Below are 14,751 nucleotides of genomic sequence, written 5' to 3' on the forward strand. Positions count from 1 at the left end.
ATATCTTAGATACTTTAACGATTTCATGTGTTAATTTATGAAACTATGATAATATTAAAATATAAATTTGCAAATATGCACAAACTGTAATATTCCACAATAAAGTAAGTTGTGTTACTACGCAATTTATATAGAGAGTTAAGTACTTGTTTTGAATTTTTCGTTCTTTAAATCAATAATGCATCCTAAAAAAACAAACCATAAATTCGAATATGCATAAATATCAGTACTAAAGTATATGAAAAACCAAAAAAAAAAACAACATCGAGAATTATAAGAATATCAGTTCGAAGATTTCAAAACGTATGTGTTTGTTCATTGCCGTCTTCCTCTCTTCTTGCTATTACTTTTTTCGTCAACATTAGGCGTTTGAACGGCTGATTCTGAAACTCGTTTTGATACTGGCGATGGTGTCAGTGATGCAAATCTACCTGAGTACCTAAGTTCTAAATGATGTTCGAGGGATCGAATTCCATGATTTTCAAACTTATTCAACATATCTGCATCATCGACAACGATCTCAACTTTATAAGTTTGACGTCTGTTAGTCAGATTCTCCGTTCCTATTCCGATTTTGAAAAGGAGCTTCTTTCCAACCAAATCAGAAAGAGCTCGTGGAAGCACCAAAGTTTCGTCCTGATCAAATATAAAAAGACATTACACATAAATAACATAAGATTATATGATAATGTGCACAAAGTATTATAAAATGATATACCTCAGCAACCTCCTCAGCTAAAATATCTGCTTGAACACGGAGAAATGCGCTAGCGATTTTATCAAACAGTAAGAATCTTATCTCTTCGCCAGACTCGTCGGAAACAACCAACACTAACTTATACCTACGAAAATATGAATATTTGTAAAGCCAAAAATTAAATTTTTTCTAATAACTACTTTGAATCAATGAACCATTTACCTGGCTATAACATCTGAGACAGCCTCGCCACATTCTCTACAATCAAATAGCAAGGAATCGTCATCGGTAGAATCAGATTCTATTGGATGAACTGTTTTATCGCAAGTTCTGCATGCAATATAATACCATATAGGATTATATTCGACTCGAACAACTGTCGCAGCAGTAACACATTTCATTTCCTACACTCGAAAAGAATTTGATTTAAATATAAAAAAAACAGATCATTCTCAAATATATAAAACAAATAATTATTATGTATAAATTTAAAATTAACTTAATGAACACGTACCGTATCAGCATAAACAATACCCTGAATTGTCTTTCTTTCATTTCTATCAAAGAATTCATCTTTCCATGAAACAGACTTAGTGGATGATGATTGCACCTTATGTTCATTGGATATCACAAATGTATTGGTTGGCAACCTAACAAAAGACATTCCTTTTAGTATTCATGATAGCTCTAAAAGTATACACAAACAAACAGATTTCATTACTTACAAGGCTCGAAAATCTTCAATTTGTTTAGAATGTGGATCGAGAAATATCTGTGTTGCGTTGAAAGAGTTTGAAATACTGTAAACTCCTACAAAAAATTAGAAGTAAAGTATTTGAAATTTCTAAAAAAGCGTATATGATAAACTTATTTATATCACAACTATTATCAATACAATTAAGTTCAATATACCTTTCCATTCTGACACTGAAGCAAATCTAACAACACACACGATCACAGACGCAGCATTTTCGTCACGTAGTCGATTACTTTCTTTCCAAAATTTCCCCACAGCGTACAAGTCAAGCGATTATCACTATACGTAATCAACAAACTAACTAAATTATATATGATTTAACTAAATATTATTTCATAAATTATATCATTATGAACTCACCTGGCATTACGTAGAACAACGTCCAACTTTCTTATTGGTTTCCCTTGAGCAATAACGTCAGAAGTTTCTAGACTAACAACCTGCCCTATGACATCTACATTAATATTTATAAAGAATTAGTACAGATAAGATGTATTATATCACAGTATAACTCGATAAATATAGTAAACAAAATATATCTAGCATACCTATTAAAACACTGTTTTCATAATCCCCATTACTTATAGTTGAAAATTCCTTAAAATATCTATAAGGAAGTTCCCTAGGAAAGTCATCACAAGGTGTTATAACAGTAGTCCTGTAGAAACTTATTTTAAAAGATAAAGGACTTGTCCTATATGCAGTACTGTAATCTTTGAATGTGAAGTTGCTTAAGAATATAGTACGGCCTTCCGTCAATTCTGAATTAAATTGCTCCACCAAATCTCCATCAACAGTTGCATGAATCCTAGAACCCTGATATAGTCAAAAACTTAATTAATATTTAAGTTATTCATATCATAATTTTACTATACGATGCATGTTCATATATATAGATATAAAACATTAACATTGCCTACCACTTCATCTGCTAATACCATCTCTATGGATGTAACCTTATTTTTACGATATGATTTCCAGAGATTGATTATCTGAACCTTTATCTTGTAACGATCACTCGTTCTATCAATTTCGTTTATCAGAGCAGAGACGATTGTTTTCCGCTTGAGATAAGACTTCACAACTTTCTTAGTGTCAACACTATTATCTATTGACGACTCCATCTTCTTCTTTTTACCGAAAATTCTTGAACCGATTTAATGAGGAAGATTAATCAGTCGTACATAAATATATATATATATATATATATATATAGGAATTGATAAAAACCCTAGTCTTTTGGATCGATGCAAATAAATAGAGTATCGTATCTTTTATTGATTTCTATATATCGAGTTCAATGTTAAGACTTAACATAATTTAAATGTAAATTTTACTTATTCCATTTCTCATATAAGTATATTTGTTATTTTTATCCAAAAATCAGTTGCGTGAAATTATGTTTTCAGTCATTTTAACATAAACATAAAATAAACATTTTAATGATAATGAAATTAGCATCTTTTGTACAATTTCCTTTTTTTATAAAATCCTTTTTTCAATTTTTTTTAAATAAATATATTTCGAACTATAACCGTATATTATACTTTTGTAATTTCATTAAAATAATCATAATTTCCAGAATTCATAAGTTTTTTTTTTTTGTAAATACCACGAAGAAGGAAAAGACACTCGAGTATGATGAGTACAATTATTGGCAATTTTAATATATGTAACAATAGCGATATATATGAATTTCATTGAGAATTTCAACTCGGATATAAATATATATACTGTATACGCATGTTTATGAAAGATACTTTAGCTTAATATATATATATGGAACATGTATAGGCAATAGTCGACAAACAATTGATAATAAATGATTCGGAAACAATAATTATAATTATGAAATACTAACTTCACATATAATGAAGTTGAAGAATTCGAAGAACACTTTTAAAAACCAAAAACCTTATGAAATGTATCCTTAAACATAAATTTGAAATACGAATAGTGAATATGGGTAATATTGTATCTATCTAATCTCGATGGCGAACACTCTCTAGACGATAGCTTCGACTGCTAATCATCCTGTGTAATAAAAATAAAACAACATAAATAAAAAAGGTTATGTATAATATTGTATACTATATATAGCAAGGTATGTACAGGCCGTACTTTTGTCCGAATTCTTCGACTTCCGCAACATGAGGGTTCAGTACTACCAATGTTTGTTGAATAGCCGAGATCATTACCTTTCCTGAAATAAGAAGTGAAATACTAAATTTATGCCACGCATATTCAAACATTAATTTATATATGCAACTGACATACCTCCAAGATAATCAATAATTCCCCATCTGATTACACAAACAGCATTTTGGCTATCACAACTACGCCAGTTCTTATAGAACTTTAAAGCTCTTTTGCCAGTCAATTTGCAAAAGAGACGAACGTGCCTACATGATTAAAATAATTAGCACAAAATTATATATGCTTGTATTCTTATAATTGTTCACATAGTTAAATTCGGGAAAACATTGAAAAGGGAATACAAACCTTAAATCCTCCAAGTAGAAAGTGATAAGCTGGTATTCGCTATCAATGCCCTTTTCCTCTAGTTGGTCCAAGGTATAACCTTCCCAGAAATGAAACTTGCCAACGTTTACAACACGGCCAATTATTTCTGAAACGAAAGACAATTGTAAACTCAGTATTGTTTCTTATCCTTAAACAAAATATAAATCATATATCAACATACTTACCAACTAAAAAGTCGTCACTGTATGTGCGATTCAGGATTACACGGAAGTCGATAAAATTGAAAAAATTCCGTTCGCAATGAAAACTATCACCATCTACGATAGTATGTGAACCCAAAACTATTTTAAAACGACGCGAAGTTGTCCTAAAAACACCATAGACATGAGCAACCTGGAAACGGCGAATCTTAATCCAATTTCCAACAGCAATATGGTCTTCAAACAAAGCATAGCGTGCGGTTGGTACAGTGGCATGTATTTTATCACCCTAGGATATGATATAAATTGTTAAAGTCTAATTATCACAATATTAATATGTAACAAAAAATATTATAAATGTAAATATATAAAACTGGGTTATTTAGTAAACAAACCAGGTCATCACATAGCACAGTCTCGAGACGCTTTTCAGATGGGTGCAAACTATGAGTCCAAACTCTCAAAACTTTAACATTAATCTCAAACTCACACGGACCCTCGGTTAGATGTATGACTTTTATTGGAAACGCTTGAATCTCTTGAGACACCATAGCTGTATTTGAAGAGGAGTCGTTGGAACATTCATCGCCATTATCAATTTCAGAATCTGAAGTAAAGAGCATACGTCGCACGCAAATGCGTTTAGAGGGAGCTTTAACAAAGATACCATCCACAATATTTTGTGATGTTCCATGGAAATCATAGTTGAGATATAGTCTTTTTCCCAATGGACGTTTGGGCTGATGATCAGCAGAACATTCGGTTTTCACTGCCGATGCATCATTCCGAATATCATCAACAGCATCACTCATGTATTCTTCATTTTTCTCATCAACATCATCATGACTCTCGTCCTCGTCTCCTTCTTCATCACAACCATCAGACAATTCGTTCGTCTCATCATAGTCATCGTCTTCATTTTCTTCATCGGTTTCCTCACAATCATCACTTTCTTCGTCCTCTTCTTCTTCGTCAATTCCATCACTATCATCACTATCAGTACTATCTTCGTCATCTTCCTCGTCATCATATTCGTCGCCATCGTTATCATCACTGTCTTCGTCTTCTTCTTCGTCATCGCAACCATCATACCAGTCGTCATCATCATCATTGTTATCAGTATCCGGTTGGTCACTACCGCTATCATCACCATCATTGCCATCACCTTTGTTATCGGTTACAATGTCGCCATCACCAATGTCGTCAGTTCGATCACCATCAGTTGGATCATCTTTTTTGTAATTTGATTCGTCAGGGTCAGCACCAGTAGGACCTTCGTATATATATATATATATATATATATATATATTTATACATTTTTTATATATTAGTCGTCCCTCTATATAGATGTTTAATAAATTATCAACTTGAAGACTGTTCTGATCAAGAGACTTACCGTTTTGCTCATGTTCATTACAAACACCAATGCTTCTATTAGCTGAGTCGCTAATCATGTCATGTTCGAATTCATTATCTGGTCCTATATCAAACCAAATTATGAATATATTTGTAACGTCTAACAGAAAAAGATATTACTATAGGAATTTTTTACCAATTTCATTGATTAGATGACAGGGCACATCCCACAAACCCGACTGAACATCTGTGCGATCTCCATGAGCTGATTCAGAATACAATATTCCAAACCCAAACAGCTTAGAACCCAATTCGCGTGGCCCACTCCTCTTTCTTAAACCACAAGGTATTTTCGACGTATCTATAAATTAAGACATATATAATTTATTTATCATTCAATGAGTTTTTTATTTATTTTTTTAATATAACACTCATACCGTGAATATGTGGAATATTATGCAATCTTGAAGGATGTTTAGGGAGACGATCATAGGATTGATAGAGGCGTAATCTCTCGAATGCCGTTTCAAGTGATGAAGTTTGATCAACAGTATTATGAAGAACTGTAAGATAAGAAAAAATTGAATTTAGATTTTTATTCCAAACATCGTAAGCAAAAACGAACATGTCTCTTTGCAAGAATTTATAGTATAACAAAAGATTAACGACAATCTTTTAATGGCTTAAAAATTAAGATAAGTTTTCACGTAAGAGCATAAACTTCAGTTTATTATATTAAAAATAAGCAAAATAAAAACGAAAACCATTAAGTTACCATTGTTATCAGCAATAGAGGATGAATCAAGCAAGATGTCACATGAGATCTTCACGTTATGTGTACCCATTGTGATTTAACCCTAATGAGAAATCGAGTTATAATTATAAGCTAATAGAATGGTTTTTTTTTATTAGTTGCCTAGAAGGTTGAGAGAATTATCGTAAGCTTACGATCGTATATAAAGCCATGGTTTTTAGGGTTTTAAACGATTATATCTATGGTGCACATATTTATTCCTTTTTATTAGTAAATAATAATAATTCCTATTAAAGATAAATCCTAGAATAACTAAAATGTATAGATCACGATTTTATGTTAAATTATTTAATTTTCAAATATGTATATTTTCTTATTTGAGTATATACATATCAGCGATTAAGAAGAAGTGTTCTAAATCAATACAATTTATTTACGAAAGTTTTCTTTATTTATGAATAACTACCAAGAACTACAAAATCGATGAAGTAAAATGACTATTATTAAAATGCAAATTTTCTCAATTTACACGGGTATTTCTAGAAGTACAACTAATTTAAGAGATCATTTTTTTAAGATAACAATATGCGATTTAATTTTATATTTATCTTTAATTAATTATTTAATAATTATTAGTTATTACAATTATTTGGAAGAATTAATTTTCATTTATATATCAAAAAATAACATTATTTAGTTATTATGATTGCGGATGTGACGATTATGTGGTTAAACCTATTGAGTAAAACATCTTAATATATATCTTACATAAGAATTTGTAATAATTAACAGTAATGAATATAGTTTAAAACACCATAATTATTATACTGCAAAGTTAGTATTTATTACATAATAAAAAAAAAGATGATATCACTCCTTTAAATTCAGAACTTAATATAAGAAATACAGAAAGGTAATCTTCCAGTGATTATGCATTCTCCGTTGCAGCTGTCCCAGCATTCTAATCTTCATATTCATCATCCAAATGGGTAAAATCAACTGAAGTTTCAAGCCTGGAACAATATGACAATATTATAAAATCACAAAATAGATGTCAATAGAATACATATACAGGATATAACATCAAATATGTAACTTACATACCTCATTTTTGCTATTGCCACTTCTGGAGTAGGAGGATCCTCGAGAATATCAGATATGAATCTTTCCGATTCAACAATCCACTCATCCAATTACATATACATATTCAGTACGCATGTGGAAACAATAAATTAGTTAAACTTCTGATTAAACGCATGTGGTTACAATAAATTTGTTAATCTTCTGATTAATTGCTGTATTGGATAGATATTAATAGTTAATATTTACATACCTCTCCACATATTGAAAGAGAAAAATCGCAATACAATAATGTGTCTTGAAGACTTATCACGATTTGTCCATAGTTCTTCAAATTTTCTTGCCAAGTTATCCCAAGCAATACATTTCAAGGAATTTCCACTGTATATATTTACACCAACATATAAGATAATTAACATATTTTAATATATAAAGAAAACCAAGTCTGACATCAGATATTATGAGGACAAGTTGTACTTACTCAAGATCTCGAGTACAAAACGAATAAGTGGACGTTCTGTGGGTGTATCCGATGTATTAGACATATGAACTCCACTTTGAAGTTTCTGAACAAAAGTGACAATCCCGAGAACATCAACTGCAAGATTAAACGACTAAGTTTTAAAAATTCATTTATAAGTTAATGAGATAAACCAAGATAATAACATGCATATAGGAAACTTACCAAGATATCGGTCAGTTTGAATCGACGCAAGCAAAATATCTATGTATGCACAGAAAGAGTATATTTCTCTGGAAGACTTCGGATCGGTTTTCTCAGTGATTGTATCCTCGTTCAAACGTATATGACAGTTGTTTGATGATATGCTTGGATGGGGTAATCTGTCGGTAACTGCAAAATTACCAAGAAAATACCACTCTCCTTCGAGCAATACATCCTCGAATTTGTTAATTATTTCAGATGGCATGGTACAGAGGATGTGATTGTCCTACACAGTTTTAGTAAAAATGAATCAATAAACGATTACATTCCCAAAACATGAACAGGGATAAATTTTAAAAATCTTACAAACTTACAAATTCATCAGCAAGAACTAACTTCCGATGAGGGTAATGAATGTTAGTGAAATCATAATAATTTTGAACAACTTGGACACAAATACGTTGCCCGCCGTTTATCTTCTGAAGTTCAGAAACTCTATTACATGGAGCCATTCATTTTTTTTTTTTGGTTTGGAGATGAAAAATGAGACAAATGAACGTTTTTTTAATAAGACGGACTCCACAAACGGTTATTATGTTTTAAAACGCAGGTTTAATATACTTTAGAAACAACGGTTTTGCTTTTAAAGATGGGTTTTAAATACCTATGCAACAATTCAGGCTTAATATACTTTTGAAACGACGTTTATGCTTTTAAAGACGGGTTTTATATACTTAAACTACGTTTCGCTAAAAATAACAAAAGTAAATGACAATTGATTCAAATGTGAACTTAAAAAAATATTTAAGAAACGATTTGACAAACTGTCCTTTGATTGTCCTCAAGTAAAGTGAACAAATGAGAGAAAAATGTTTAATGCATTGGAGTTCATATTACTTAGAGAAAGAGTGTATCACTATATGACATCAATTCTCATTTGTCTAAATACAATGTTCCAGATAAATAGAATAACCCTAAAACTAATAAGAAACAATGTCTATAAATTATAATAGTAAATATTGAAACATTATAGTATATTACAAAAAACGAAAACCTGCAAGCTTTAAATTCAGATGATACAGCCTTATTAGTTTTAAATATTTCGGATCTTCGTAATAGAAGATCTTGGTAAATCATACTTGAAACCACAACCCCTAATTGTTTTCGGTTCATTAGTCCAAAATCGAATAATTACAAATTTCTAAATAAATAAACGTTAGAATAGTTATATAATTTTTGGGTAATAATATTTGAATATTCGTATGTTTTTACAATTTGCTAGTGTAACATGCAACGGTCTATCAACTGATAGAATATTACTTTTAAATGCAGAATAAAGCAAATCAATCTGTAATAATTTTTGCATGAAATAACTTTGACAGGGGAATCTAATTATTTATAATCTTTGGCAAGTTCAACTGACATAATTATACCGCCTGAAAAGTAACACTGTGATGTGCACTATTTATAATTTTATGATTATTCGTTCATACAATAATATTTTGATTTATCTGTATGTATTTTTTCTTTCAACTTTGTTTGTAACCATGTAATAACAACGTTGATATCAAGATTTCCGGTGATTTCTTTCTTAGTGTTACGCACAAATTTGATCAATGTCATAGCCAACACTGAGATATTATGTAAATTTTTTTTAATAACTAAACACTAAACAAAGCCTAGATTCTAAGCTAAGAAAATGTGTTTATTTATTCTGTTAATAAGAATATTGAAAAACTCTTTTATACGCGTGTTTAAGGATGTAATCTTTAGGATTTTAAACTAATAATCTTGGTACATGTGAGTTTAATAATTTTAAATAGTTACTAATAATTTTCCAAAACGCTAAACCTTAAAGATGAGTAAAATGTATAGTTTACAATTATTTCCGAAATGGCTAAATATTGAAATTTTAAAATTTTATTATTTGCATGTAAATATGTGACAATTTTGGGTAAATAGAATTCCAGTCAATATTTTTGGCACATAAGTTTACTTTTCTATTTTGTATAACTACCAATAACTACTAAATTTCTAGATTTTCATATGTACTATTTCTTCATATTAAAAATATGAGATCTATTTAGATTCATATTTTTTTATGATGATACAAGTATGTAAGATTTATAAGATAAAATCTTCTAAGGTTACAGAAAATATAATAGAGATATATATGAATCTTTCAAATTAATGTATATCTGGTTTAACTATTAATTATTATGAATACGAATGTAGTGTATATATGGTTTAACTATTTCTTTCTAAAGTTAACTTATCAGATATTTTAGAGCAGATTATATAAATAACAGCAATTAAAATTTTTAGATTAAAAACAACATAATTATTTAAACGCAGTACCGAGTTTAAGTTAAAACATAAGTAAACATAGTAACGATAACACCACGCCATTAAGTCTTAAAACATATGATAAGAGAAATACGAAAACGATAAACTAATAGAACCGCCATTTATGCAAGTCACATTCCATGGTTTCCTGCATCCTCCATTCTCTTCTTTATCCTTTCCCAAATCCTATCCATTATATTTATATATAAGTATAATATTAGTTAAATAAACGAAATTTTAAGTAACCAAAAGTTTCTTATACTTACTTCCTACGGTAGATGAGAACCTCGTCAATAGGTGGAGTAACAAAGAAACGTGAGAAGCCAATATTCTCATGATCATGGATGGTTATTTCATCTAAAATAAAAGTCAAATGAAGAAATCAGAATACAAATATTTCTACGTTTAATTAGGTTATTTGCATGATATAAAACCTCATTAAAATTTATAGATCACATACCTTGATATTTGTTGACGACCCAATCCGTCAATACACAAATCGCAACCGGACCATCTACGCCTACAGTCTGGTTCTTGATATCAACAACAAAATCACCATGAGCCAAGCAATTAACAGTCCGATCCCTTTTTCAAAATTAAAATTAATAATTGTTTATCTCATTATTTATCATAATTTATATGAGTCAAACTTAAAATATTCTTACTCAAGATTCTTGATAGTGAACTTCAGCGTTTTTTCAGTATTTCCATTTGAGGACTCAGATGTTAAGAGATCACCAACATTTACCAACACTCCAATAAGATCTGCAAAAAATAAAGTACTTTGTTAGCCATGCATGGATAAAATAAAATAAATTTAAAACAACTAAACTATTGTAAAACATTTATCGGGTTTCGGTTTTTAAAGAGTGTAAATCAAAATCATACCGACTGGGTACAAGTGATTATAGGGACGATTATAAATCTCATCAAAATCAACGAAATTCATGAAGGGATCTTCAGACAATGGCCTGATCCGTGAAGCCTTGGTCTCCGAGTTGAGAGTGATCTGGGATTTGTGTTTAGTAACTCTTTCCTTCATTTCCCAATCCGACCGAATCAAGCCGAAATTGGTCAGTCTTACCCATCCTCCTTCAGGGCAAACCCTCTCGAAGTACTCATAACACGTAGCACCACAAGTACAATAAATTCTAGAGCCCTGAATTATAAACAAATATAATGACAATCGCATTATATAACATGTTAAAGTACAATAAAAACATATATGTTATCACGAGCTTACATGTTCATCAACGAAAACGAATGCTAAGCCTGGATTCCCGTTTCGATGAACAATAAACCATCGCCTCAAGACCTTGACGCCAATGTTCCAGTCGGTCCTCCATGCATGCAAATCACGAACTGCATCATATGAATCCATCACGAAGGATAAGGACTTGGAATTTTTTGTGTTTGTTTTTTCTTTTCTTTGGGTTGATATGTTTATTTGAAGAACAACTATTCTTCTTGTTAAGATAATATTTATATATAGGGAATGAACAAAATAAGTAAGTAGGTAGATTTAATGAATTTTGTCAATGGATTATGTATATTTGCAACTTTTCAGAACAAACTGTTTACATTTTTATGTTTTTATGTAAAGTTGCGACTTTTCAAAAAAATAATTATTGATTCAAAGACTTATATGAATCATGCATTGGTCTATCAATCACTGATGTAGTCTGAATATTCCCAGTAGCATGCATTGGTGTTTTTTTTTTCAAACTTTAATTTTGTTATGTGTATATTATGTATTTACTTAAATAGCGAAACCCAAAAAATTCAATAATAGAGAGATAATACCAAACTTTACATAAATATCTACTTGAATTAAATTTACATATTCAAGATCCATTTAGTATCTAAATTAAAGAAAATCGTACTTAAACAAAAATAAGAATAGATCGTACATATTCAACGATATCCATTTAAATTAGTGGGAAATTTTCTATATATATTTTATTAAAATGTTATGATATTTCCATATAGACACGCTAAAACATGAATTCAAAAGTTAAATTATGTTATATTAACAATCTTCCAATTATACACAATAGTTTTTTTTAAAATATAAATACATACATTTTTTAGGTCATACTTTTTAATGTATAATAATTACCAAATATTTTTATTATAAATGTTTTTGTTAATGAAAATCAGAAAAAAACATTTCGTACGAATCGTATTTAGAGATGAGGATTCTGAGTGAACCAATTCTATTTTAATATTAAATGATAAATACCCAAAAAGATATTGTTTTAATCAACTAATATGAATAACATATTAGCTAATAATAAAAATTGGGAAAAACACACATTAAACCATAGATATAATTTAATCCAACCATGAATATTTTATCTTAGACATTGATAAACATAAAAACTCGTGATTTTGGAGGCTTGCAGCAGAGTATTCTTGAACAGATTCACCACAATCCATTGAGCATATCCCATCATAAAGGAGCCTATTGAAAATATTTATTAATAAAATAAGAAATAATGTATTGATAAACAATGCTAATAATATAATAAGTAAATAAGTTTTATACCTCGTTCTGAGAGCAGCAACAGAGGGAAATTCCTGGTTTAAATAAAACTTAGACGCAGGAGTAACTGATAATGTTACAGAACCATTTCTGACAATGCCCAATACACTTGTACTGATCAAGACAATATTAGTATTATTGTAAATTCTAAACTTTTCTTCAAAATTTTCTGCTTGTTCTCCCCACAACACCATGTTGATCTCTATTCCAGGACCGTTTACAAATCTTAATCACGAAAATAATTAATAGACTGTTTAGTATTTTAAATATCTCAATATCAACTAAATCTTATACTCAATCTGTCTAAAAACATACCGTTCCATTAGAAGGGTTAGTACAAGCCTCCTAACAACAACTTGACCCTCAATCCGTCCATCCGTCTTGTTCACATGCTTCACATAAGCAATGTAATCTACAATTCGAATATTAATTAATTAGATTTCTATAACTATCAGATGAAGTAATGGGTACATAATTTTAAAACAATACGTACCATATAGTCTACAGACCAAATTGTCTGACCTTGATAAATACCCATAATCCACAAAGATAAATTTCTCCCTAGGTATTATTTGTACTCCAGATGCTAAAGGCGATATCCTTGTTCGCTCAGTTAGCACAATCATAAACTGATTATTAGTAATCTTATAACTCATATCATTATGACGTACATTGAAATTAAACATCTCAATGAGACTGTCTTCAAACAAGTGATCACCATAAACACGTAAAATAGAGGAATGAACTGAAGCTTGAATTATATTTTCCTGTTTGTAATACAATAATTAAAAATCTATTTTAATATTATGATAAACAAACCGACACATAGCAATATGATAACTTTAATAATGTTAACCTGAGCATCCACTAAAAGAAGATTGTGTCCCCAGAAACCGTTTTTTTTATCACCGTATATGGATTCCCACTTTCTAATAAGACGTGCTATAGTATGACGACAGGAGCGTTTTGTGGTGAGTTTGTCGAAAGTTAAGTAGTTCATGATGATACCAACCAATCACGATTCGTTCTACAGATGAAAACGAGTTGAATAATATGAAAACAAACTAACAAAAAATCAATTCAAAATTTTACGCAGAAACATAACATATCTTACAGCAATAAGCGACTGATTGCGATGTGGGATTATCAAATACGAATAGAGACCTAAGTCTTTAAATAGCTAGCCTATGGCATTTTTTTTTAAAGAGATTAATATAAGTAAATTTAACAAATTTTGTGAACCAATATACAGTAACTAAATTATTTTAGATTTTTTTAAGATGAGATAATAGAAGGTAATATCACAATACATATTCTAATTATTTTTCTTAATATTTATAATAATTACTTAATAATAGAAATTATGTAATTGGTTATTTTAATTTTTGGCAAATTTTAATTTTTGGCAAATATACTAACGATAAACGTATATTTTCGATTTCATAAATATGATTCGATAAACAAAATAAGCATAGACTTAATATAAAGTTCATAATGAAGTATTAAAAGACGAAAGAAATACGAATATGTTCATAATGATATAATATAAAAAACATCACTAAAAGAACATTAGTTTTTTCCCCTCATCTCGAAATCCATCTTCTTTGTTGATGAAGAAGCTGCTTCGTCATCATCAGTTCCTAGATTAATAACCACTTTTGATTTTTCTTCTTTTTTCCAAAACCTGTAAACAAAAATATCTTTTTTTTTTATAATAACAAATAATAAATAATAATAAGTTTTTACATTACTATAATTACCTTCGAGCAAAAGTTATGACTCGTGGGAATCTAGGGATTTAGCTCGAACCTAGATACTCCTCCCTTAGACATTAGATAGATACGACCTACAAAATAAATTTAATCATG

General features: G+C 29.8%; 1 protein-coding gene across 1 annotated transcript; it reads right to left on the reverse strand.

Annotated features, from left to right (window-relative positions):
- Positions 1-7,209: 7,209 nt before the first annotated feature.
- On the reverse strand, positions 7,210-11,719 carry LOC112083442. The gene is made up of 7 exons (XM_024151468.1): positions 11,582-11,719; positions 11,227-11,497; positions 11,004-11,103; positions 10,799-10,923; positions 10,605-10,695; positions 7,353-7,412; positions 7,210-7,261 (listed from the first exon to the last, which is right to left on the reverse strand). The coding sequence occupies exons 1-7, from the start codon at positions 11,717-11,719 to the stop codon at positions 7,210-7,212; spliced, it is 837 nt and encodes a 278-aa protein (XP_024007236.1).
- Between the last annotated feature and the right edge of the window lie 3,032 nt (positions 11,720-14,751).

Source organism: Eutrema salsugineum, unplaced genomic scaffold (genome assembly GCF_000478725.1).
Source record: "Eutrema salsugineum unplaced genomic scaffold, Eutsalg1_0 scaffold_6, whole genome shotgun sequence".
In the NCBI taxonomy this organism is placed as follows: domain Eukaryota; kingdom Viridiplantae; phylum Streptophyta; class Magnoliopsida; order Brassicales; family Brassicaceae; genus Eutrema; species Eutrema salsugineum.

What these genes read in the sequence shown, in the direction of transcription:
- LOC112083442 (XM_024151468.1), bottom strand. Translation starts at nt 11,719, where the DNA reads ATGGATTCATATGATGCAGTTCGTGATTTGCATGCATGGAGGACCGAC. An exon ending in TAATCACTTGTACCCAGTCG is followed by an intron (nt 11,104 to 11,226) that starts GTATGATTTTGA and finishes TATTTTTTGCAG; the next exon opens with ATCTTATTGGAGTGTTGGTA. An exon ending in TTCACTATCAAGAATCTTGA is followed by an intron (nt 10,924 to 11,003) that starts GTAAGAATATTT and finishes ATTTTGAAAAAG; the next exon opens with GGATCGGACTGTTAATTGCT.